The sequence below is a fragment of the Electrophorus electricus genome, chromosome 10, assembly GCF_041902795.1.
Source record: "Electrophorus electricus isolate QZ-2024a chromosome 10, ASM4190279v1, whole genome shotgun sequence".
In the NCBI taxonomy this organism is placed as follows: domain Eukaryota; kingdom Metazoa; phylum Chordata; class Actinopteri; order Gymnotiformes; family Gymnotidae; genus Electrophorus; species Electrophorus electricus.
This window is the reverse complement of record NC_137506.1, coordinates 30,142,880-30,170,718: the sequence shown is the minus strand read 5'-3', so window position 1 is coordinate 30,170,718 and position 27,839 is coordinate 30,142,880. Positions and strand designations below refer to the sequence as shown.

Below are 27,839 nucleotides of genomic sequence, written 5' to 3'. Positions count from 1 at the left end.
TCAAGATTTGTGTTTATGTTTTTATTTTGCAGGAAAAAGCAGTTCATTACAGTACATTAACAAATGGAAAAACAGGCTAGATGACGTGAGCTGTCATTACAGATTACTCAGTCATAGAAGTCATCAAAGTCATCATCATTGGTGTTGTGCGGCTGAGGTCGCAGAGCCATTTCAATGTCCGAGTTGGAGTCATCTGAATCCCCCCAAAAAGCTTCGGGGGAGGGGGGAAGGACAAAATGAATCAGTAGCTGGAATAATGACAATGAATGAGTGCTTTGGATTACAGAACTGTACTCATACACAAGGGTATTGATAGGTGAGTTAATAATTGCATTTTTCATTCTTGTGGACTGGAAAATGCCCATTCATGCAACAAACTGCCCACACTAAACCAGAGATTATAGCACAGGTAAAACAGTTAAGAGCATCAGATTAACCTTGCTGCAGTAGTCAGTGCATATTTACAGTGATTCCTCCTCATGCCATCATAAAACTAGCTGAAAGCAAGTTTCCGTAAAAATGAAACGTGTTTACTGCTATTATATGTGCAAATATATACTGTTCTATGGATGTCCCTCGGTAGCTATTGGTGACATTCCAAACATGGATGTTTTCAGTAGTATTAGCAGACTGCATTCAGTGCTTCAGGACTTGCACAACCTAAAGCTCCGAGTTACTATCACATCAAGTTGCTTTACATATTTACTGCATTGCTGGTCATTGCTACTGTATGGCGTTCTCTAGTTAGCCATCTTACCTTTGGACTGAACAGCAGAGAAGGCCTGAACTTTCCTCTTAGGATCCTTCCTGTGAAGAGGGAAAACAAAAAACAAAAAAAACTTCAGTCACAATGTCACAGGAAGGTACACTATATATTTATAAAGTGTGCATAAATTATATTTCATGAGAAGTCTTAAGATCTTGGTGCAGTTTGCAGGTGTTAATAATATTTAAGAACAATTATTGACCATGTTCAACAAATTGAAAATTGATCACAAAGCAATGATGCAATATAAATTACAATATTTCAACACATTTTTAATAACACAAATAACCTGTAAGCAATGAATTTTGAAAATTAAAAATCCGATTAATAATTAATACCCACATATAACCTTAAATTGCAGATATTGTTGTGGATTTCTGCCTGAAACTAATCAATCATTTCTTTTAATTTATTTTTTGGACAGTGCTTAAGCATTTCCCTGCTATAACCAATTGCAGATGGCCCGAGTGGCCAAATAAACTTCCTTGACTCCTTTTCTAATTGTGCTGGAGGACCCAGTCAAGGCCCTCTTTATTCATAAGTGTTCTGAACGCAGGGTTGCCGGGTTCCCATAGCATCAGTGATATCTCTATGTAAATGAGTGACCCCTGTCAAGCCTTTGATCTGAACCAATGCATATGCAAGAGCCTAAGCTACTTTTCATACAGGCGTCCTCTTCAATTTACATCAGCACTGGGCCTATTCACACCCTAACAATGTCGTCTTCGTCTTCATCTTCATCAGGGTCCTCTGTTATGATACATCCATATTGTTTATTCTGTTCTTTTCTTTTCTTGTGAAGTGGTAGTAAACCTTCAACTAAGAAGAAAAAAAACCCTGTTTATTCCTCTGGCCTGTGCAGTTCAACAGATCAAAGTGACACAAAGCGGTGTAGATTCATGCGTTCACTCATATTGCACAAACAACCTCAATTATACGCACTCATCTTCTGGCAGTAGCCAAAAGAGCTAGGCAGAACTCTTTTGGTATGTTTATGTCTAGTACCATTCAAACATATTCTACAGTCTCTTTCACATTTCTCACATATAGTTTTCATTTTCATTGGTGTTACAAGTATACAGAGATAAATATATTGTGATGCACACATTTGACCGGTAAGTCTCTTTCCTGGAGCAGGTTTGGCCATTATCTGTATAAGATTGTCAAATGCTTAAAAACAGCACACAACAGGCCAAGGTTAAAAGCAACACAAATACATTTAACCAACAAGAACAAAGAGACAAGACATTCATCTGTTTGGTAGGCCAGTGGTCATATGTCATAAATGAAACACATGGCATTGCTTTTGTCACAGTCATTCAGCAAGATGAACTAGTTATAAACTAGTTTATCTGTGAGCATCTCTGCAAGGCCTTTAGAGTCTGCTAAATTCGTGAAAGGAAGGGAACAAAAACATGTATTTATTTATTAAGAAAGATGTAGCCTTGATAGACCCAGTGTGTGGGGTGGGTGGGTCAATGGTCTTTTGAAAGTCCTTAATAAATATATAATCATCACACAGATCCATGCTGTAATATAGAAATTACTAATTTTTTTTCCCACTTGACAAAGATATCCTTGAGAAAAGTGCTGCATGTGTACATGAATGCAGAGTACTGTGAAGCCAGTTTTAGTGGAGTTTAATGATGAAACGCATGTGTTTTTACACACATGGTCACAACTCAGCAAAGAGAACCCAGTGTTGGACTTACAGCATTCTCCTATATGACATCACAACAAATAACCCGTTTCAATACTTCTGACTTCTTCAGTACTTTTACTCTAGCATTGGCCTAACATATACACAGACCTAACAAGGCAAGGCAGAAAAGAGAAAATCCTTTCTGTTCCACCAGATGCAGATGACAAAATTTCACAGCAGCCTGTCTGTTTAACTGCTGGAAAATCCACAACAACATCCAAGCCGTATCCTCCCCCCACCCTCCATAGCCATAACAAGCACAATAATAAATACATGTTTCAGGGCATAAATTGGGCTATTCTTTTATATAACTTGCGTGCCATGGGAACGCTCCATCAGATGCTGCTCTTCAGACAGGGACAGGTCTGATTTCAAGACGTGATTACCATAGAGAGGCGTGCATGCCTCTGACCCCGCCAATCTAATATTCCATTTCCATAAACATTTATGCCAGTTCATCTTGCGCTGAGATTCACTTAATTGAGGCAACGGATCTGAATATGTAAGACTGGACCGGCAACTGTTTGGCTCAGTCTCATACACAGAGGTGAATGTAATGTGCAAAATGATGCAAATTACCACTTTGACGGAAACCTCTCTTTTGCTTCCGCCGGCGCGTCTGTGTGTGTGTGTGGTTTTGGTCCATCCTCTCTGTTGCGCGTTGTTTAGCGCATTTGGACATATTTGCGGTGTGGTCCTGTTCATTTCCATGTGAGCAACTGATGCATTAATATATGGCATGTGTGAGTTGCTGTAATGCATTTGAACTGAGAATAAAAGACAGACGGCTCGCTGGGTTCAGCACGCTACACGTAAACAGCCTGGGATTGGGTCTCGCCATATGGGCGGTGGTTTTCATAATGCCAGTGATCTCACATGATTATAGCTGCATGTGTATTGTTTTTGAAAGGAACCAAACAAGTGGTCAAAAGTGCCTGAACTGTTTATTAGAGTTAACACCTCTTAGGAGAGGTGCTGAAATCACGAGCGGGGGGGAACGACAAAAAAAAACCAAAAACCAAAAAACAAACACAAAAAAAACAGTACGACGAAATAACACTGAAAAAGGGCGTCTCTCCTCAATCAAATCCATTTCTTAATCTGACACGTGATAGGAAAGCCATAAGAGCACCTGCATGTTACTGGACAGCTCAAGAATAATCACAAACTTACAGCCACTGTTATAATCGGCCCCTCGTTGTTAAGGAAGGTTCCCTTTATTTACCTGGCTCAAAAAAAAAAAAAGAAAAGAAAAGAAAAAAAACTGCCACCCACACAGAAATGCTAATAGAACATGCACTCTGGAACAATGTTTGTGTAAGGGTGCAAAAATGAGGCAGCGCCACCATTCTCACCTCCTCCTACACTCATCCCAGTACTGACCTGCAACACAGTGATTTAGGATTGATTAGACCTCTGCAGCACACCACAGGGGGCTCACAATGAGGTAATGACTGTGAGAAGAGCTGCAGGGCTGCCCTCTATGGGCTGCTGCCTGGAACTAACGCGTCGTGCAGGAGCGGGCCTTAATACGACTGCTCTCTGCTGGCTGTGCAGGAGAGTTGCAGGTAGACGGGGCTTGGAGGGTTTACTCAGAATACCCAGCCAAGAGGCTCTCCTGGGCCGTCTTAGCAGCATCTCTTAACATGTTCTCCCGTATACTGCGCCAGGATCAGCTAGTTGGATCTTAAACTATGAAACTAATTGTTGACTAATTGTTCACACTGTTACTAAACAGTAAAATACAAAATGTTGGGGGGGGGGGGGGGGAGTACAGTATTGAAATAACACATGAAAAATATATGACAGTGTTCAGTACATGAAAAATTTTTTGTAATGAAATCTAATGTCCAGGACATGATTTTTAAGACAACAAATGGAGAAGTGACTTACTGTACATGCTTTGTTTTGGTGAAAACAAAGCAGTGCACAAAGAAGCATAGCGCCCCCCCATGGGATGCTTATGCTAAATGCAGCTGCAAACAACTCACTCTCTCCCTCTCACACAGTGCACATGCACGCAATAATTGCCAAGTGCCTAGCTGATGGGTCAGGAGGACTATTCTCAGAGGGTGGGTTTGTGCGTGCGGGTGTTGCCTGCTGTTCCCTTACCCCACAGGCAGCTATAGGGCCCTCATTGTTGCTTGGGCACACGTGTCCTGTGCAGCCTGCCATGCAAATGAACACCGAAGGAACCCTTAAATTCCCCGAGCGCCGCCCTTCCCGACGCTGTCCACAAACGGCACACGCTGTTGGTTCCTGTGGACTCTGCTGCCAAAAATGAAGGAGCAAGCGGACAAGAGTGGGAGCAACCCCACAATGCCGTGCACATGCCTGCCGTGGCCGGGCACATGGTGGCAGTGGGAGCGGAGAAGAAGCACCCCCAGACAAAGGAGGGGGGTGACGAGTGGCCTTTCTGTGGCGCTGCTCACTGCAACTCTGTTGCTCCAGCACTCTTTCGCCACAATGTTGGCCAGAGGGTTACAGCGCCGCATCCTTTATAAACCTGAGCCGATCTGTCCGCTGCCCCATCAATAAAAATACAGGGCCAGGTAAAAAGAGGGAAACACGTGATGCTGTGCTCTATAGCAGTATTTAGCAGCAGTGTGCGGCACTGGGCGAGAACTTGGTGAGTAAGAGGAATATGAAAGCCCCCCAATTCTCTCCAGTGCCATAATAGTAAAATGAGCACATATAAATGTGTTAAGAGTATCTCTTGCATCTTGTATGGACTGCATGTATTTAATCTGGAAAGCTTATTAAGGGTGAGTCATTGCTATGCAAAGCAGTACCCAGTGCCTTTCTCTGCTCCTTTCAGCCGAGTGCAGAGTTTGGCCAATAGGCCTGGCCCCCCGCCTCCCATTGGCCATTCATAACATGCAACATTTGCACAATGTATCTCTCAAAGGCTGCTGAATAGGGGGCCTTAATACTCATGTAAACAACTGCAAACCAATTACTTAATGAATCGGCCCCACACATAATGAGGAGCGGCACAAAGGCCCATAAATGCATTTTTTGCACCAAAGCCCCTGCTTTAAACTCCAATCCCTCAGCTGTAGCCCCAGCTTAACTGCCACATTGTAATCATGGCTAAGACAACAGAGAGGCAACCATTTTTTTGGGCCCAGCCAGCGTGTTCTTTTGATGTTGCTCATCAGCTCAGTAACAAAATAACAGCAATAAGTGAGAGTGAGAGAGTATATGTGTGTGTGTGTGTGTGTGTGTGTGTATGTGTGTGCGCGAGTGAGAGAGAGAGAGAGAGAGAGAACGAGCGAGCATGTTATGCCAGGGTTTTGAGTGCACAGCACTTGTGGAAGCAATAAAGCATGAGCGACTACACTGTATGCACTATGTTAAGAAGAATTCTTAAACACAAGGGAAAAAATATTGAAAGCAGTCACTAGACAACTACACAAAGCTGAAAATATATCTTTCTTCCTATATACTTTAAATCCAAACCAAAACAAACCAAAACAAAAAGCACTGTCCCCTCATGACAGGCATGGCAGCTTCCAGGTGCTACGGTTGCTGGGTTGGGGGTGTGTGTGTGTGTCTGTGTGTGTGTCTGTGTGTGTGTCTGTGTTACTAAACACATTCTGAGGAGTCCTCTGTAACTCTCAGGCGAGAGAGAGGGGGTTATGATCCGAAAGCATCAGGGCCTGGAGATGGCTCATGTTTATTAATGTAGCCATTCATTGGGCAGGCCACGGCATCCATCAGAGAGCGCTGATAGAGTGCGGCCATTATGCCCTTCCCTCAGCTAATAGTGTACGCCAGCCAGAGGGAGGGTGGGAGGGAGAGGGAGAGACACAGGGAGAGAACCAAAGCAAGGGAAGGAGGCAGGCAGGCAGATAGAGAGGAGTGGGCGGGGTGCAGCGTGCAGAAGGGAGACCGGGAGCTGCTGCAGCAGACTTCTGGCCCTCATGTCAGCGCAGCGCTTGGTAATCACGTGAAATCAAAGACGATTACTCCTCATAATGTTTGCTCATCCATTACGTGTCCTGATGCATTCACGGTGAAGAGGCACAGCCAGCGCAGAGAGCCCAGCCGCTCGGCATTTCTTCGCTGATTGTATGAAGATCTACTGACGCACAAAGCTAAAATATTCCTCTCGCGAGCTTTCCGCGATTCAAAGGTCTGATTTGGGAAGGCAATCAATATTCGCCATGCTTAGAATAAGGAAGTGGGGAGTTTGAGTGATGGAAATTAACCACACAGGCCTCCTTTATAAAACCAAAGGATTGTTGCATGCAGTTTCTTACCGCGAGTCTTGAATGAGCGTTTCTCTCTTCGGCTTTTCTATATCAGATACACCTTTGCATAAAAAGGAATTGCATGTAGGTTACAAGCTAAATTTAAGGATCGATATTTAAACTACATATGTAAATGCTGCACTTTGTCAAAAACTACAATGATTTAATATGCTGCTACACAGAGAATATAGTACGTAAATATTCTCATGAATGTACAAATGTGGTCGTTCATATGACTACCCTGTGTGTGCTATCAGAGCAGAGCCTGAGCCTCGAAAACTCTGTCAGTTTGGTTACCTGACGGCTCCAAGTCAGACGTGTTGTTCTCCTCTTCCTCTTCCTGCCTGCTTTTCTGCTGCGTTTCTTGTGTGACCGATTGTTTAAGCAGCTGATATGCTTTTGTCTCTAGAAAAAAAGGAAGAAAGGAACAGACACACACACACAAAATAGGCTGATCAAATATTTGCCCAGGACCTGGGTGTCCAACTTTCCGGACGTTCCGTGTTTGTTGAACCAACAGACCCTTTTGAGATCTCTGACAGGCGAAGAGGTGAAAACATGGGGGTGGGGTAGCAGATAGGGACAAAACTATTGATTTGGCCTAGCCGCGCAGACAGGCGGGCACTGTTGCACGACAAGTGTGCCATCCATTAATCGCCACATCTGGCAGACATCCACTCAGACAAAATGCCCTTCGTTTCCGCAAACTTTGAATGTGAGCCATCCATGGTGGAGCAGCTTCAGTCTGGCAGGCAGCCTCTTTAATCGAAATCTTTCGCAGAGGAAGCAAGCCAAAGGCTTCTGATCCCAAGGCCTGACAATCCAGCTGATACCATCAGTCCAAGTATTAGAAAAAAAAAAATTCTGTTTGATCACTCTATTTGTTCTGCAAACTTATTACATGGATCTGTAGAATAGTCATTTCTGATTGGTCAAAGGCATTTGGAGTTTGTTGTGTCTGTTGTTTCAGACTGCTGAACTGTGACTGGACTTCTATACATAACCATTGATTTCTATGTAATTCTGAAACTTTTCCTAGCAGGGCCATGTACCTGGGTAATAAAATAAATTCAGAGCCATTATTTAGTGTCATTATTCTTTGGTAATTACTCATATAATAAGTGGAAAAAGGAACAGTCACTTAGTCATTACTGGAAAACAAAGATGACAGGCTGACAGAGGACTCAAAGACTCAAAGACTATAGCTCCACCTGGGTTTATATTGTGGTATTGACTGGCTGGCTGTACATTATCCCTTACTCGTAGAGCTTCTAACAAAACATACACATATGGTTTGTTTAAAGAAATCTCACCCAAATACCTCTTTTGGAACATTGATTTAGTATAATTTAGCATGATTTAATATCAATACAAACAGTGACATGTTAGCACTGATGCTTATTTGATGATCAGCTTTTTTATAAGGGGACAAAACAGAAATTAATTCTGCTTCTATTTTAAGGAATTCAGCATCTCTACAGTGTACTGCAGGTAAATAAAGAATATTTAATTAGTAATTAATAGCAATTAAACAAGACATTAAATTGCCTTGTGAAACACATAGACCACAATAACTGAAATATCTTCATCTGAAGATCCAACAAAGGATAGCCAAACTGAGTCATGCCTTCAAAGTGTCTTACGCTCGGCTACATGCAAAGAGCACAAAATGCCCCATTATCTTATTATTTCCAGTGATGTTGACATGCAACTTCCTATAACAGTACAACACAGGTCTCCCTTTTTAATGACTGAGAAATGCAGGCATTAGTTACATGTAAAAAATATGAAGGTCGCTTTCATGTGCATAACATAGCTGTTTTGTACACACATGGAAATGAACAGAGACATGAAAACCGGTTATATTTAGATGATTCGGATGTTTACAGCGAGGGTGGCTAAAGCAACTGCTCACTAAGTCTCCACTGTTCGCCTGTAAACATCTCCTAAGAAGGCTGCGCAGGCGGAGGCGGTGTTTGTACTAACAGGCCTTTGATTAGTTGCAGTGAGGAGCCGGACTTCTTTCTGTTAGCCGTTGCACTTTGGCGAGGCCAGCAGATGAAAGGCACAGTATGAAATCAGATGGCCAAGTGGAATAATGGACAGTTTTACATTTCTGAGCCCAGTGCTGGGGACTTGCTACCCTGGACTCTTAGAGACATGCCTTCACATCCAGCCTTTTCAAGTCTGCCCCTGGCTGCCATTGTTTAGAAGATAATGAGAGCCGACGCCAGATCTCGCGTGGCACCCCCTACCCGGCCAGAGGACAATTAAACGGCCGCATTATGCTGCCCAAGGATCTCACTTTCACCCATACTAAAGGGAGAGGGGGTGGTGGTGGGGAGCTTGTTTTCTGTGGCGATAATTAGAGGACATGCTCTACTCTTCAGGTGGGACTTTGACCCGTTTCACCTTGATCATCCTTCCACAGCTATCCATTTGGGAAAAAAGGGGACCCCCCCATTATTCACTGAGGCAGCAGAAAGACAAAACAAGCACGGAAGAACTCCCAAACGGGCGGTTCTCGGCACTGCCTTTTTACCTCTAATAGGAATACTTTCCACAGGGCTTTGGTCGGCACTGTCCTCTTCACCACTTTGTACTTCTGGAAGAAAGGAGACAGAGAAAGCAAAGCTCAGTGTGAGGGGGATTGCAGGAGAAAGTGAGAGAGAGAGAGAGAGAGAGAGAGAGAGAGAGAGAGAGGAGAGAGAGAGAGAGAGAAAGATACAGATGCAGGGGGCTGTTGAGCAGCCTTTTTGTATCTGAACAGCAAGACTGATGAGAACAGAGACCGATAGGCTTAAAAGAGGAAAACAAGGTCCACAAGGCTTCAGCAGAGCGGAGAAACAGAATTCTGAAGCAGGGTTCTCTCATGAGGACCTCAAAACCCTGGCACCCTGCTCCATCTTCTACCAGAATGGAAGTTACAAAATGGAAGTGTTGGGGCTCTCCATCATGCAGCCTTCCAGACTGCCGCTTACAGCGTGTGCTTGTCTGCTTGCTTGTGGAACACTTACAATTGCACTCTTTGAGCTGTGGGGCAGCAAGTGCTGAAAGCAGCTGATTCTGTTTCTGTCTTAGGTGGGTGTGGCTCTTAACTCTACCGGGTGCTCGAGTCTCTTGAAAAGCTGGTTGACACAGCCAACATAGTACAGCCATTGCTGCTACTGCTTCTTCACCAAACAACCAACGACAAGAACGCTTTTCAAATAGACTATCAGTCCTTATTAATATAATATTAAACATAATTATGTTATTACAGAAACTACTGTCATTATTACAGAAAACACTTGGGAAATATTCTATTTTGCATACAAAATGTTTATGACATTTTCTTTACCCTACCATGTATAAGTTCTCTTCTCCATTTTACTGGTTGTAGTTGTATGTTAATGACTGCATGTTATAGCTAGGCACCCAGCAGCCAAACCACAAGAGCTGAACAAAAACAGATTAGAATGCGACAGATGCAACTGGCACCAAAGTAGAAAGTTACATTATTATATAATCAACCCAATTTCTGACCCAAATCTGGGGTCATTATCAGTGTTTAAATAAGGTTAATAGGTTTGACATAAAACGCTGTCCTGTAGTGCTGAGGTATTGAGCCTTTATGGGCTAACACCAATCTACATCTAATAGCTTTACTAACCTATGTATATGGAATACATAATGTATAGCAAATTAGTCACTTCACCAAAGTAAGAGCTGATAAGTGGTTAAGATTAAAACTGCACAAAAAGCCCGTCCTCTGTGGCTACTTTCCAAGAAATGAGTCATATAAAGACGCTGCAGCTGAGTTTGGGGATGTGGGTCCTCTCTGGTAGAAACATGTAACTGCAAGCAACTGGCAGAAGAACATTTTGTACCCTGTTGTGCTGTGCACCCTTCCCCTCAGAGGATTATAATCTGATGATTGCAAATGAATACACATTCAGGGACTATTCTATGTGAATGTAATTAAGGTTTAAAAATTAAGTGGGAACTGTCTTCTGGGGATATAAATATATGTTGCCATTATTATAGCCTCCTCAGTATCAGCATGTTATGAAAAATAAAAACTGAGTCCAATATCAATGTGTCTAGTTGAAAGATTTAAAAGTGCCATAGAATGGAAAACTGTATTTACCTTGGTATAGTTGAATAAGGAGAATTCAGTATGTGGAACCGATATACCGTGAACCTCAAACTCTGTTGTCTCCTCCTTCAAATGTAAATCCGGCATAAGCAAAGCAGGTCTGTAAAATGGACCAATTCCAAAAACACTGTCTTGACTGATCAATTTTCACGCTCCTAGAATTTGCATACAACCGCCCATAATCCACCCTAAGCAGTAACAACACGGACCTGCATAGCCAAAACAATTCTGCATGTATTGTGAAGAACAGCAGCAGAGCACCGGGCATGGCTGATGGTCATATTTAACAGGATGCCACACAAATTGTTCATTTTCTCTGCACATTTCGCTTTGGACAGTTTCTCCATCCTTAGACTAGTATCGAGAAGGCTTTGCTCAGTGTCTGACACTGAAAAGAAGGGTAGTTCCAACTTTATTGGCATAACAATCCAAACTGCAACCTGCAAGTAGCTAGCTAGCCACGCTATGCGACTTTTATCAACTTTTTGCCAGTTGAAGCAAGATCATCTTACAATGAAGGTTTGATAGTAAGATAACTAGTTTAATTTACTGTGTTCTCAACATCGAAAGCAAGTATCTAGCTAGCTAGTACAGGTATCATTAGCTACTAGCAAGCTCTATGTATCTAACTAGCTAGCTAACTAGTCTGATGACCTAGTTTATTCACAAGGAGGTTCACTTGATTTTCCTGCCTGTTTCCAATTTAAAGAAATGCCCCATGTTGTCACATAAATCTACAAAATAATATGCATCTGACAATCCCTTTGTCAAGTAAACTAACTTACAGTTAATGAACAAGACATAACTAAGAAGATATGGGTGATTTGGCTGTCTACTAGCTAATTCTAGCTTGTCCATCAGTGATGTGGAAACAATGGTCATTTGAAAAGAGATCTAGTCAATCAGTTTGAGTTCAAATTTAGTTTGAGAACTAAAGTATCCCAAAAGCAGGCTCAAACATCTATAGCTGTATGCCTAAACACTTTTAATTTACTTTGTGTTTTTGAGATCAAAAGCAAGTAGTATAGGTTACAGTTATAGTAGTTAGTTATCCACAAGCTTCAAGTAAATAGCTAGCATATAAAATTTTTAGTATTAATAGCATGACAACCTATGTAAATTTTATCGTCCTGCATGTGACCCATTCACAGGAATAGCCTGCATTGTCATAAATCTACAAGATATATTGTAGCTAGCTAGTTTGTTTGCTTAGTGATATTCAGTGTAGGCCTATAGATGGCTAATGTTAGTTTTTCCATCACTGAAGTGGAAATAAGACATCCGACATGTATCCAATCTGTTAATCAGCTTGAGAACTGAAATATCCTCTGACGCAGGCTCAAACATATACACGGTTGGATACCTACGCACCCTATGGTTCACCTCTCACAGTTAGCAAGCAACTGATTTTGACCTGTTGATTCTGTGTGAGCCATTGTGGTGCCTCACTGTAAACCAGCCAATCAGAACCGTGTTCTTTAATTATTCATGAGCCCAACAACAAAAAAAAAGGTTGAGGAAAAAAAAAAAAAAGACAAGGCTGTTTCATTCTAGGGCCAACTCACAGGGTTGTAAATGTGCATGCAAAACCACATCTGGACATTTTTTGCCCCAACCAATTTTAAATACTCTCTATACAGACATCAGAGAACAATTAAAAAATACTGGATAATTGCATTCTGGAGCACTTAAATATTAGCTATCAAAGTAGCTGGTTAATCTGACACTTCAACTAGGAGAAAACAAATATTACCTAAGGACTAGGATTGTTTTTAGTTAACAATGGGTGAGAACACAGAGTACAACTGTGGTTATCATTTCAAAGTATCCTCCAGGTTCGATGACAGTTCATAATGATGGCTCGCTCAGTGTATTACTTATTTATGTGACCAATGCCTACAATACTTGGGTATAAAACAGGAACCTTTTTGCAGCTAAGATTATAACATCGATCCATAACAATGTATAATGAATTGCCCACCAAGCATAAAAAGACCATGCTTGATTTACTCCATGTAGAGTGACTTACTAAGTCATGACACAGTAGCAGTAGCTTTGGAAACTGTGTCACCAATCAGTATTCAGCATTTCTGTAGATAACAAAAACCTTGTAGAAGTGAGATTTGCGACATGTGCATAACCGTAGAGAGCAGCTGGGCCTGCATATGCACTGACCTTGTGTAGCAGGGTTTTTGGAGTGTCTGCCCGGCCTGATCTCTGGGCCATCGCGCAGGAGTGAGGGTAAGCTGCAGGATGAGGACTCCTCGCTCTCTGACGAGAGACCAGTCTCGGCCACATGGGTTAAAAGCCTCTTCAGCAGCTCTTCGGCCTGCGTCCCACACCCACACCCACACACACACCTGTAATGCCAGACATGCCGACCCAAAGCACACTTCTACTACAGACTTCTACTTTATCCAGCATTCTGATCCTGAATGACTTCTATTCCCTACCACTTGCAGACAGACACTTCTGGTGTGACATGTCTATTAATAAATTCAGGATTTGTTTGATTGTTTTGTCTCTAGTTGTGTAACTGATAATAATGTACTCAAATGTCAATCGCTATCAGGTGAGGCTATCCCGGCCCCATTATCCACTTATATTATCACTCTGTAGAAAGTACTGCAAGATCAGAGTGAACATATTATAATAAAATAGAAGTCTGATAGTCGCTGGTGACATCTTTGAACACATCTACAAACCAATCATTGTAATCATAAAAAGGGACTCTCAATTCTTCAGCACTACAGAGCTCAGTTCAAAACTGCTGTTCACAACTTAATTTAATGTGTATTAACAGAGGTAATTGTTGATTGGGAGATCTGAACACTTACACACTTCAAATATTTTACGCAATTCTAGGGACAATCTATGTAACTGAAATCTGATAGTACCCACACAGATAAACAGAACAGACTCTGGCATGAGCAGCTGGGTGTACATCACAGTCCCGTAGCTTCTGAACAGAAGGCTGAATATCAGTTAAGTGCACCATGCTGCAAGGGTTTTGATGAACCACTGCGTTTTAAATATCAATGAATGCAACTGTTGGCACTCCACTATTCGGAGAGGGTTTCTTCGTGTGCATGTTTGGTACATACTGCCTCTTTTGTATGGGTATATGTGTATGTGCGTTTTCCTTCCCCAAGCTTTGCAGCAGAGCAACAAGATCCGCATACAGAGAGCCTCCTGCCCTTACCTGCCTGGCCACTCCCACTAACCAAAAGCATGTGAGGGCTGAGCATCCTGCTCTCAAGAGCGCCACCTCCCAATAGCTCTCCACCTCGTTCACATGCTCTCCCTCCTAATTTTCAATGGCTGCCACTGTGGCACAGCTCCTCGAGATACTAATCTAAAAATGAAGCCCATCTACAGACATTTCTGAAGTGGGTATTCAATACGCAACCAAGTATTGAAATTAACACTTCGTTAATAAGGCTAATTCTATTTTATTTATAATTTACTTATAATAAAACATATTACAATCAAAATAAGCAAACAAGAACATTGTGTCATGCTAATGAGGAGCCTTTTGGTTTTCATCCTCCATCTGACAAAACATATTGAGGGCTCCAATATTAAGGCTGTGCTTGGGCGTTAAAAGGAACCAAATTTTACCAATTTTGTATGGTCCATGTGTATTTCTCATCATATGTTAATTTGCTGGACAGAAATAAATAGACCTGTGACAAGGTGAATGGAGTGGTGAGACAGGGCATTTAAAATGTGACATTTAAATATGGTCAGTGCAATGATATTTTTCAGCCCATTTTGCCTCCTTGGACCTGCTCTTAGCTTAAAATACAAGTACAACACAGTACTTTCCTCACTACAAGCAGGCACATAAAAACATTGTCCAATTTCTCACAATGAGACTTTGACCAAAAACATCATCCTGCTAAAATTGTATTGCTCAGTTACTAAAAAAATGCAATTGATTTAATTTTTTTATTCACAATTCTATTGTGTATCACACAATTGACATCATTACACATGGAAAAGTATATTATTTAAATAAGTAGTCATATCACAATTATGTAAATATTAGTGTGATCTCCGTGAACAACAATAATAATCATAATATTAACATGTATTATAATAATTATTGTTGATCATTACTATTGCATTATTGTCATTAATAATAACATTATTATTATTATTATTATTGTGAAAAGTAAAAATTATTGCCATATATTTGTGTGTGGCAACTGTGTTCTTGCATGACAAGCATGTCTGTTTCCTCATCTGTGCATCTGCTTGCTGTACTGTATCGCAGGCTCAAGGCTTGGCTTTTAAAGGGAATGATGGGAGTTAATCTGACTGTATATTGCTGTGGCAGCCTAACCACACCTGCTGATTATGCGTTCAGTCTAACCCAGCCTCTTTTTGGAATTGTGCGGCTCTGCGCTGGATTAGTGCAGACAACATTTCTGCCACTCCCGCACGTGCCAACACTGTCTTATGTCATTTATCTGCACTTGTGCTGCATCCACAAAAATCTATGACAATGTCTGTGCTAATAAAGCATGTTAATTATCTGTTCAAGTAACCTTATTAGGCAAGTCATGTGATGGCTTTCATACAAAAAATATCTGTAGTCATTTTATGTGTAGACTATGTGTAGACTATGTGTAGACCAGTGCATGATATTCACCTTTGTAATTCTAGGTGATTTTGTAGCATTGCCACATTTCCATCCAGCAATATGACAAGAAATTCCAGAGCTATGGCTACCAGACAAACTCTGTCTCTACTGTTTGTTTTAGTGTGGGTCAGGAATTGCTGGATGGCCTAAATGGCTTTACTGACAATAACCGAAATGGCACAGGGTCACCCCGAGAACCTGGCTGTGGCCCTCTGTGAGGGCCCAAGAGGACGGGGCTGCTACCTTGTCCGTGTAGGAGGCACCTTCACACACTAGGAGTGGCGTGAAGAGTCGCAAAGCGCGCTCGAGTGGCAGGACATCCAACCTTAGCAGCCGACAGACATGAGTGAGCCAACGCTCCCACAGGAGAGCACTATCGCCAGCCAGACATGACCTGCACATGCACATGCACACAGAAACCCTTCAATATCACATCCACATCAACATATGTATAACCGGCCACCATTTAAAACCAGACTATTGTTATAAAATTAGAGATGATTAAATGGTAATAATTTAATCCCCAAAAGAAACCAGAACAAGACATAAAGGGGAATATTAAGTGCAACATGAGAGCATGCAGGAGAACCAAGCTCCAAACTGTAGCCTAATGTGTATATGATTATTTTGTTTGTTTTCTTCTTTTTATTCATTTATTTTTGTTAATATTATTTTCAGTAGCTATAATTTAAGATAAATAATAAATAAACAAACAAAAATTGTGTGCCTTTATTTAATTTGTACAGGTACAAATCTCATAAAATGTTCTGTATATCACAATTTAGTTTTACTGTAGAGCTGTGAAGAAGAGCAGGCACTACTCAGGCATGCAGTTGCAACCCGCTCTGAGAGAGCAGCATGTGAGTGGAAGTTACCGGATCTGCGCTGCGTCTGCGGCCGTGGACCAGTAGGTGTGGACCAGGCTGCTGGGCAGCAGGCAGCGTTGAGGCATGCTCCGTGCTAAGCAGGGCAGCTGCTGCAGGACCACAGCCCCGCATGAGGCCAGTTCTTCCCTGCGAATCCTGCAGTGCCCGTCACTTCGGCTGAGGAACACACCCACACCCACACCCACCCACACACCCCCACACACACACACCCACCCACACACACACACACCCACCCACACACACACACACCCACAGGTACCTCCATCAGGTGTCACACACGCAGTACGCATACCTTCTCGGACACCAACACAAACGCGTGGTTACGTATAAAGTGTTTTATGCACATGCACGCAAATGCAACTGATCTGCATAGCCATAAAGCATTTATGATAATCCAGTCACAAGTTTTAAATCTACTGTAGCTTTAAACCTGCAAGTAAATCAAAAAATGGAGGGAGATGATTCTAAGATAATATACACATCTATTTGCACACAGACCTCCTAATGATTAACTCCAGAATTAGACTGCAAGAAGGGGGTTTACTATGACACTTCTGTGATTTGAAACCCCTCAAAAGCTTGGATTTATGGTTAGAGTGTTGTTGGTCCCACATAATGGCACTTAATTGAAAGTGAGTGCTCTTAAAAGACAGGAGAATGCAATGCACATTGGAAGGTTGAACACTACACAGTAATGGGGGAGGAAAACTGAAGCGATCAGATTAACAGACCTGATAATATCTCTGAGCTTCTGCTCACAGACCGCAGGGCTGCTGTATAGTTCAGTGTCTCTAGCAGGCAGATGCTCCTCAATGCTGTCCAGCAGATAAAATAATCCGTCCAGTGAGAGTCTAAAAATGAAAGCAAAAAAGCCAGATATGCAAAAGGAAACACTGCTCACAAGTGAGTAGCAAACACGTCCAACACAAAACTTAATTTTTTTTTTGTGTGTGTGTGTGTGTGTGTGTAGAAATTATCATTGTAGTTAGCTATTAAATAATAATAATAATAATAATAATAACAACAATAATAAGAAAAAGATGACAAAGTTGACAATATTGTATGTCAAAGTTGTTCAGTTTATACATCAAGTCCTCTCATAGGCAATTTAAACATTACACTGAAGATATCAAATCCTCACATAAGTCCAACATTCGGTGTTGATTTTAAGGAAACATTTCGCCATCAGGCTGATCATGGGTGGCAGTAAAAACAAGATATGAACCATGCGTCTAATAGGTGTAGACTTAGTGGTGCTATATCTGTCTTTCTGCAGTATTAAGCACTGGGTGGCCCTCAGTGAATGGACCTTGCAAAGCCCAGGCCCAAATCCTAAGCGCCCACCACATGAAAGCCCCCAAAAAGAATTTATGACAATCTATAATGGGCCTGGGGGGGGAGGGGGTCAGAGGGCGCCGAACAATCCCCGCCTCTCTTTGGCAGGTCGTTTCCTGGTAACATCCTGATTAAGCTGCCCGTGCGAATTATATCCATGACATTCTGTGGAGCACAATCCATCTGGGCTAAGTCCACTTCAGAGCGGCTGCAGCAGGGCCCCTCCCCTACAGCAGGGAGACAGAGAGCTCCTCTCCATTTTATTTGGCAAGACTCTTCAGACCAGACCTTTCCCAAGAAAAAAAGGGGAACATGACTTGCTGTGAACATTTGATTACTTATTAGCTACACCTCTAGGTTTCTATAGTGCTTTACGATCTCTGCTTATTATAAATTATTTTGTGTCTGCCATGACGGTTCATCAATATTCCAGTGAAAAGATTCTGGAAAATGGTTATAAGGAAACTGATGTCATGAGTCAGGAGAATGAAGACTTTAGGGTCATTCTGGATAACTGGATTACACTGGATAACTTGCGGAGGGACAAAAAAAAACAAAAGAACAAAATAAAGCAAAAACCACCAAAACATGAAATTGTGGGCAACACTATAGAAATAACCATGGAAAAATGCAAGTGTAAACATGCCAAAACACGATAAAAATGTATTTCTATTCTTGATTGCAATATTAACTTGCTGTGGTCAGCTAATACGAAGCCACTGACCACAATCCCACATTCATGACCAAGACCATTATGATCGCTTCAAAATATTACAGAACTTTATATTCAATCTGCTACAATAATTTACTGAAATGCCACGGTCAGCCTCTTACATGTGGCATGCAGAGCCCTAGACTGAATGGCTGAGTGAGAATCCACCTGGTGGCCTGCTCTGCCTGGTCAGAGGGCAGGCGAAAACAGTAGAAGAGCTCTCCTTTCCGTGCTGAAATGGAGGACTGCCTTTACCCTGCACTCCACAGGCCAGCATGCAGTACCGCAGTATATGCTAAGATGTACACTAATGGCTCACTCTCTCTCTGAGCCCAGTCAGATGGGATGAGGGTCTCCCCTGCACTCTTTAAAAGCAGAGTGTTCACACCGACACAGAGTGGCTCGACTTACACATTACGCACAACAGTGTAACAGAATCAGACAGTGATGCTTGGCCTTTGTGACAAGTGGATAGAGGGTCACTGTTCCACAGCAAGCCGAAATGCAGACACTGTGAATAAAGTGGTCATCTTAAATCAAAAAGAGACCCCTAACATTAAAGAAATATTAAAATATCTACCTGGCATTGACAGAGAAAACTTCAGTACCCTGAATGTTATAGCATACTGCATCCAAATATGTTTGTGTAGTTTATTTTTTAATGATACAGTGTATGGTTGATATAAAGGGGAATTTCCTGATCATTCCTGATTCCCTATCAGATATAGCATTACAGAGTTAGCTTAGGGAGCTTATATACTGCATGTGTTCAAGATTGAATAATGAGAAAGTAGGCATGTTCTTTCATTATTCAATATTCATACTTACTGATTAATCCATATTAATTTATCATCATCAATGTTACTACATTTCATTTGATTAATTTATCCATATCACAAAAAAAGTATAATGAACATAAAGCATCAAAGCTGGAAATATAAATATATAATACATTGCCTGGCCAAAAAAAAAGGTCACCACCTGGATTTAACTAAGCAAATAGGTAAGAGCCTCCCATTGGATAATTACTGCATGGTGATTATGTTTCAGCTGGCAACAAGTTATTTAACCCTAACTGATGCAGTGAATAGCATCTCATTTGTTAAACAACCATGTCGAAAGACACATCCTGTGGTTGTGGAAAGGATGTTAATTTGTTTCAGAAGGGTCAAATTATTGGCATGCATCAAGCAGAGAAAACATCTAAGGAGATTGCTGAAGCTACTAAAATCAGGTTAAGAACTGTCCAACACATTATTAAAAAGTGGAAGGACAGTGAGGAAACGTCTTCAAGGAAGGAATGTGGTCAGAAAAAAATCCTGAATGATCGTGACTGGCGATCACTTAAACGTGTGGTGAAATAAAATCATAGAAAAACAACAGTAGAACTCAGGGATATGTTTAATAGTGAAAGTAAGAGCATTTCCACACGCACAATGCGAAGGGAACTCAAGGGATTGGAACTAAACAGCCGTGCAACCCTAAGAAAACCACATGTCAGTGAGGCTAATGGGCAAAAAGGGCTTCAATTTGCTAGGGAACATAAAGATTGGACTCTGGAGAAATGGAAGAAGGTCATGTGGTCTGATGTGTCCAGGTTTACCCTGTTCCAGAGTGATGGGTGGATCAGGGTAAGAAGAGAGGCAGCTGAAGTGATGCACCCATCACTCCTAGTGCCTACCGTACAAGCCTGTGGGGGTAGTGCTATGATCTGGGGTTGCTGCAGTTGGTCAGGTCTAGGTTCAGCAACATTATGAGCCCAAAGAATGAGGTCAGCTAACTACCTGAATATACTTAACGACCAGATAATTCCATCAATGTAACCCCATTGAGAATCTTTGGGATGTGCTGGAGAAGACTTTGCGAAGTGGTCCAAATCTCCCATCATCAATACAAGATCTTGGGGGGAAAAATTAATGCAACACTGGACAGAAATAAATGTTATGACATTGCAGAAGCTTGTGGAAACAATGCCACAGCGAACGTGTGCCGTAATCAAAGCTAAAGGCGATCTAATGAAATATTAAGAGTGTGTGACCATTTTTTTGGCCAGGCAGTATATAATATATAAATATATAATATATAAATAAATAAAATACATCAGTATGGAATCAAACCGACTACCAAGCAGTTTTCTACAATAGCATTATTTAAACTGGTGGACATCACCTTGTGCTCTCTTTTCTTAAAGTGCTGTCCATACTTCCATTCGTCACGACACTCTGGGGAGTCAAGAAATTGTGGACTCCACTGGGACTTGGACAAATCTCCCGAGCAGAAAATTGCTGTGTTAGGGCATTATCTGGGATTAGGGCAGTAATGTTGGATTCGGGGTCTGAGCCCTCCCTCTGAGGTGTCTTCAAGCTGCTACTGAGCTGCAATGAGTGAGACCCTCTGGAGCGTGACTCTAGTTCATCATATTCTCATGGACCCGTACACACACACACACACACACAAGCACACACAGAGCAGAAAACTGGGAAAAAACTGAACCAAACCTGTTGTTCTTGTCCTACTTTGTGTCTTTAAAGAATCTCAAAGACTCATCCACCAGCCGTGACACATATGTGGGCTGATTCAGCAGCCCGGCAGCATTCTGCTGCAGTGGCATTTGTGGTTTCAGCCTCTACCATCCTGCCCACTAACTCTGGCATCTTAAAATTCAGACAATGGGTGTACTACAAACAATATGAACTGTGTTCCAGTAGGTTTAAGACAGTCTGTTTTACATAAACCTTCAAGTGCTTGAATGATAATTTAGCTGTTTTGCTGAGAGGCTGCTAGATGCAGGCCTACCTGTGCTCTGGATTTGAAGAAGGAGGTCCTCCAGGCTGCACCGTGTCCTCTGGTGTTCTCCTGCCCATGCAGGGTGTGCTGTTTCTGCCTGGAGGTGGAGCCCCTCCCCCTGGGCTGCGTGGCTCATGGAGACTGTCGCTGAACGAGACCGAAACATTGCTGTCTGTGTTTAGTGAAGGTTGGGGTGTGACAGCCACATCAGAACTGGGAATACTAAGAGTACTGGGGCTTCCGTTTTGACGCCGTTCTGAAGGCAAAGACAAAGCCAGAATGTAAACATAAACAAAAACACTGAAGACGTGGAAGGAGCAGGTGAAAGAGGAGGGAACTTGGCAATGTGTTAAATAAGTAAAGAACCCCTACCTGGAATGTCTGGGCACTTCCGTGGCGACTCAGCTTCCACTTCTGCCCCTCCGCCGGCCCCTCTGTCCTGCTCTCCGGAGCCACCGAACCTTGCAGGGCCTCTTGAGTGACGGGAATCTGGGGATGGGCTCTGGTTGAGGTGGTGCTGGAGCAATGAACCACTCACAGTTCCATGATAAGAGGACTCCGCAGACGCCTGTGAGGTCTCGCATGGCGAGGCCGGTTGGCCCGGCCCATGCTCATGCGCCGCAAAGTGTCTGGCAGCAGACGGTAGGCGCTTTCTGTGCACAATGCCCGCGCCGTCAGATGAATCATCCAAGTCTGGAACATCAGATAAAGCTGCAATGATGCTGGTTTTGGAAACTGGGGCATCGGTCAAAGGGTACCTTTGTGTATGGGGAGTTGAGGAGTGATCAGGCATGGGCCCCGTCAGACACGGCAAGTGTGTGCTCAGGACGCGGCACTCCACTGAAAGGTCATGAAGAGCCTGCTGACCTGTTACCGTGGTGGCATGTTGGGATGATTGCCCCGTGCTGGGGGGAATGGATGTGCCGTACTCCTGCAAATTATTTCCCTGAGAAAAAAAAAAAATAAAAATTACAAGCAGTGGATGACCTGAAGAGAAAGCTTCTGAACTTTGGTATAAATTGCCACCAAGTTTAGAGAGTTCATGTGCTAGGAGACTAATTTATGCAAGATCATCCTCTCCTTTTACCCCTACAATCACTAGCCCAGGCCTACTATCTCTCCCATTTCAGGGCTCCTTTCCAATAGACACAAGTGCAAAGTGTTTAAAAAGTGCCACTTTTGTCCTTTTTAACAACTGCCTGTTTGGGTCAAGGTTAGATTTCTTCTCCAACTGTCTTTTCAGCCGAGTGCACAGAGATCAGTGTCTTAACTTTTAATCTTATTAGTGACGCTTTGCTCCCCAGCTCTGATTCACAACTGCCACCGAGCTACGGAGTGGCAGAGGGGAAAAAAAAAAAAATCTGCCACACACAACAACAAAAAGCAGGGCTTCTGTTTCTTTTCTGATAAGGGTCTTAAATACCAAACAGTTAGCTGCTTAATAACATCCACTATAAACCGCACAGCCAGCCTGGCAGATCCAGCACAGAGCTATAAAAAAGAAAAAGAGAAAGAGAGAGAGGGAGAGGAAGGAAAAGTTAATTTCTTGGCTGAGTGATTCCATCGCTAGCTGCAGGGCAAAGCAGAAAGTGTTTCGCTAAAGTAGCAATTGATTCTTCTATCAATCCGCGGCACGCGCCTGCTCTTCCAAGGAATGTATTAAATATGAAAATCATATCCCGTTATCATGGTTTCCCAGCTTTCAGGCCGGTAAGCTCCCCTTAATGAATGCTGCAGCCTCGGGGACATGCACGCAGCCAGCAGTGGCGCGTATGCATAATGGAGTGATTCCTCCCATCTCTGTTCATTACAATATCACCAGGCTGGAGGGAGGGAGCAAGGGAGGGTGGGGGGGTGGCACACAGTCACAAGTGACTGCTCGAGACAGCATGCTCCGAGTCATTATGAGCTGTCTTCCACATTTCATCTGAAAGCGCTCGAACTGCTTGAAGTGAGGGAAAGAAGCAGCCACAGGCTTGAACTACATCGGTGGCACGGTCATAGCGGGCCGGATTAGACACCTGCGCCATCACAGATACGGCGACGAAAATGAACAGCCTCCACCCCCAACCAGACCCACACTAACTCTACTGAGCCATCAACATAATGGCGACTTCTGTTTCACAGGACTAAAGACTGAAACTAAGGCTGTTTTCCTGTTGTAGTCACAGCTGGCTATTAACAACTGTTTATGGTGGTTTTCCATGACTGGTAGCTAGTACGAAACATTGAGAAAAGCAACTTTTTTCCCCCCTTTTCAAGAGCTTCATAAACTGTCTAACATAAGTTGGTTTAAAGGTTTAGATACCCTTTTAATGAACTAAAAGAGCAATCTGAAGTTGTGAGTAAAACAACAATGACCTCAAGCAGTTCCCAAATTGCTTTTGATTATAAATTAATTGTGGGCTTTCAACAATGACACCCTCTATAAACTATAAAAGAGTATAAAGAAGAATTGTGAGTATACTACTCCATTTTCCTCCTCCAACTCTCCTTTCTTGCTTGCAAAATGTGAAAATGTTAGCTATACTTTTAAATAAGTTCCCATCATAGGATGATAGTTTCCTCGAAAGCTGAGCAATAACTTTGTAAATGTACAGCAGTTTGTACTCCAAATGATATCATAAATCTCTTACTTTAGGTGCTTCCAGCTGCTTCTCGCTCTCCTTCTCGCTCTTCTCCAGAAGTCTTGTAATGTGATGTCTACATTCCAGCTGTGTGGAATTCCATCAAAATTGATAGGTAAACAAACATTCATCTCATTCATCTTGTAAAATCCTGCCATGTAAAACCACTGACAATGCTTTGTTGAACATTGACCACATTAATGTGCATGTGTTAAATGTTCCATCATCCCTACAGAGCATACTTGAAGCTGCACTGTGGAAACAAGACGGTGAAAACAGTGAACTTGAAGAAAAGAGGAGGAAAAAGAGAGGCTTATGCTTATCATAGAAAATGTAGTGTCCCTCAGTGTGGGTATTCAGCTCTCTGAGTGCCCTTAACACTGCCTGCCAGGGCTTGTAATCAATTTTGTGGTTAGCCAGACTGACTGGCCTAATCCAAACTTCAATTAACAAGCCTAATGGTAGCACTGCGGGTTCTGGGATTACCTCCAGCCCCCCACTTCATCCCCCTAAGACAATAGCAGCTCCCCCCAGAAGCAATTTTGCTTGCTAAGCACAATCTGCTATCTGTTTGCAATGACTTTCAAACCAGCAATAACAGCTGTAGTGGACACATAATTATAATTTTATAGGCAAATATTGGTATTGTAGAAATATGAGTGGGAAAGGGAGAGAGAGAAGGGAAGGAAAAGCCTGGGAAAAAGCCAGGGCTGTTAGGTATCCTGGTGATGGAAAGCTGTTATGTCAGTGCTGTCAGGGATCATGGTGAAAGCACCTTGGCGATTTAACAATTTCATTAACTTAGGCAAGACAACTATCAAACTTCTTAACAGCTGTCTGTTGCAACTGGGAATGCAGCTTCCATATCAATAATATTAAATAACCTGAAAAGAATACACTGCTTCTTTAATTAAAAACAAATGCAATCCAAACACAATGAAATTGAGAAAGACAGTATAATTTCAGAAAGGGAATAAACCAGAGGTACTTCAGTGTCTGAATAGTGGGCAATTAATTTGGGGTAGTGTAATTAAACAAATTGGCAAATTTGATATTAAGCTGTTGAGCAGCGTTCAGTTTTAAGCGATAATCGACAACCACTATTGTTTTCTTTTCCCTCATTTCCTTTCAGTGATGACTGGCAGTGTTAGAGTGTTTACAATTGTTACTAAACAAAAATGAGTGTAAATATTCAATCAGCAGATGAGAATTAGACAATGATATTGGATTATAGGGAACATGCTAATTGAAGCTTACTGTGTATGTGAAACATGTCTATCTGGTTTCAGGGCAATTAGCTATTATAAAGAACATATTAGGCTAAATCTGTTACCAACATTCATATAGACTACAGCACACAAAAATATAACATCTGTGTTTAAAGAACTGGAAAAAATGATATGCTCTGGAAGGTTTTTCAAAGCTCAGTTTAATATAAGCAGAAAATTCACTTCTAACAAAATAAAATAAAACACCTTTAGGTAAAAAGTTAATTATAGGTTTACAGAGTCTGGTCTGTATTAATACAAAACATTAAAACATAAATGTTGTGGTGACAGAGATACCACTGGTTATAGTTACTAATCAGCACTGCACTCAAGGACACTCTAGCCTAAAAAATGCTATTATTTAAGGCTTTACCTTTAAGTGATGAAGTGCACTGAAGTCACTGGATAATTCATTCGCTTTAGATATCAGGCTCTCGACACTTCTGAGGAGCTCAAGGTTGCGGGCTTTTGCTTGTTGCTCTCTCTTACAGAGTTCCCTGTGATAGTACCTCATCTTGACACATTTCAGCTTTGCTCTGCAAAAGTCAGAGTCAAATTTATTTATACAGCACTTTTTACAACAGTCATTATCACAAAAACGAAGATATTAATTAATCCATTCTCTAGGTTTGCAAAACATAACATCCTGTATTGGTGAATCTTAGTACATATACTTTATGAAGTATGTTTAACTACAAGCACCATATGACTAAAAATGAAAAATATAAACGAAACACCTATTCTAAAGAGGGGGGTTATTTATATTTTTCATTTTTAGTTATGTGGAGTTTAAGGATTCCTAGAAAAACGGTGTAATTATATATATATATATATATATATATATATATATATATATATATATATATATATATATATATATGAATAAGAGAGAGACAGACGTTTTCTAGGAATCCTTAAAGGCTAAAAGCTTCTAGACTTTTAGGTTTTCATTAAAGTTGCATCAGCAGTCACACACAAGAAGCGACACTCACAGCCTTTCTTCTGATCTTGTGTAGGCAAACAGCTCTTGCTCCAACTCATGTCTTCTCTTTTCCCTGAAGTGTAAAATCGAGGCATTAACACGCCCAATTAACCCGTTTTTTTTGCAGGACAACATAAAGCAATAGCTATTCGCTATTAGCTACTAAAGTTAACGACCAACGAGAACGGGATTTTTGGGGCTAACGTTAGAAAATAGCAAGTCAGCCACAGCACTAACCGACCTGTAACAGACCTGAAACCAGATGTACCCGAAACAACATGCTTATAACAACAGTTTTAAAACCAGCAATGTCCCTTGCTTTATACGTTCCTTATTGAAACTACGGAAATGCAGACATGCCGGAAAGCAAAAATAACCAAAATACTAACTTAGCTAGCTAAGCAAACAGTAATGTTTTAACTCGGTATTGCGTCAGGTAAGTCACCTAAGTAGCTAGCTAGCCAAGTTTAGCTAACCTCATAAAAACTTGAATAGCTAGATAGCCACTTAGCTATTAAAATGGACCCCAATATAGCTAGTTACCCTAGATTGTTAGGTCCGTAACTTAGATAACGTTACAATATCATGTTTGTCGTACAAAACAAACTATTGCTACGTTACTGTTTGATCACAGGATCATTTGGCCGGAGACGGCGAGCACCTAAACGGTTAGCGATGCTGGCTAGCTAGTCAGTGTCTCCCTGGCAGGCTAAGCTCGAGAACGGAGAACGTCTTCACTTTGTCTCGCGGGTTCACTCGCGGCCTCAACAGTCTCTTTTCGTGTTGGGGTTGGTTGCCATTTTAGCAAACAATGCCCGAAAATGTCCTCCTTACCTCTCATGCATGCTCTTCTGGACAGACGCAGTTGTGTGGAAGTATTCACTGCTGCAGAAAGCCATTACAGGTAAGCGCCTGCGGACACGAGCTGGGGATGTTTACACGCGCCGCCACACGCTTGCGCACTGAACCTTGTTGCTGTGTTCGAACTCGCTCCCTATTATAGAAACAGTGTCCTATATTATAGAAATAATGTCCTATATCATAGAAATAGTGTCCTATATTATAGAAATAATGTCCTTTAGCATAGAAATAGTGTCCTATATTATAGAAATAATGTCCTTTAGCATAGAAATAGTGTCCTATATTATAGAAATAATGTCCTTTAGCATAGAAATAGTGTCCTATATTATAGAAATAGCGTACTGTATAATAGAAATAGTGTCCTATATTATAGAAATAATGTCCTTTAGCATAGAAATAGTGTCCTATATTATAGAAATAGCGTTCTGTATAATAGAAATAGTGTCCTATATTATAGAAATAATGTCCTTTGGCATAGAAATAGTGTCCTATATTATAGAAATAGCGTACTGTATAATAGAAATAGTGTCCTATATTATAGAAATAATGTCCTTTGGCATAGAAATAGTGTCCTATATTATAGAAATAGCGTACTGTATAATAGAAATAGTGTCCTATATTATAGAAATATTGTCCTTTATCATAGAAATAGTGTCCTATATTATAGAAATAGCGTACTATATAATAGAAATAGTGTCCTCTATTATAAAAATAGCATACTATGTAATAGAAATAGTGTCCTATATTATAGAAATAATGTCCTTTATCATAGAAATAGTGTCATATATTATAGAAATAATGTCCTATATCATACTATATCATAGAAGTAGTGTACTATATTACAGAAGTCGTGTACTATATTATAGAATT

General features: G+C 41.5%; 1 protein-coding gene across 5 annotated transcripts; it reads right to left on the bottom strand.

Annotated features, from left to right (window-relative positions):
* On the bottom strand, positions 1–27,080 carry kiz (kizuna centrosomal protein). Of its 5 annotated transcripts, none has more exons than XM_027004822.3 (16): positions 26,943–27,080; positions 26,119–26,181; positions 25,500–25,662; positions 23,868–23,945; positions 21,990–22,177; positions 21,604–21,884; positions 21,241–21,487; positions 17,129–17,248; positions 16,386–16,553; positions 15,754–15,904; positions 13,038–13,191; positions 9,267–9,329; positions 7,022–7,129; positions 6,734–6,785; positions 758–807; positions 1–211 (listed from the first exon to the last, which is right to left on the bottom strand). In XM_027004822.3, exons 1-16 carry the CDS (start codon positions 27,005–27,007, stop codon positions 108–110), a joined length of 2,055 nt encoding a protein of 684 aa, XP_026860623.3. In that variant the 5' UTR covers positions 27,008–27,080; the 3' UTR covers positions 1–107. The 5 variants fall into 5 exon arrangements, 4 of the variants coding, with proteins under 4 accessions (XP_026860623.3, XP_026860624.3, XP_026860621.3 ...); XM_027004823.3 differs by having other exon boundaries at positions 21,604–21,924; positions 22,099–22,177; XR_014125557.1 differs by adding an exon at positions 3,824–3,851 and having other exon boundaries at positions 155–211; positions 21,604–22,177.
* Between the last annotated feature and the right edge of the window lie 759 nt (positions 27,081–27,839).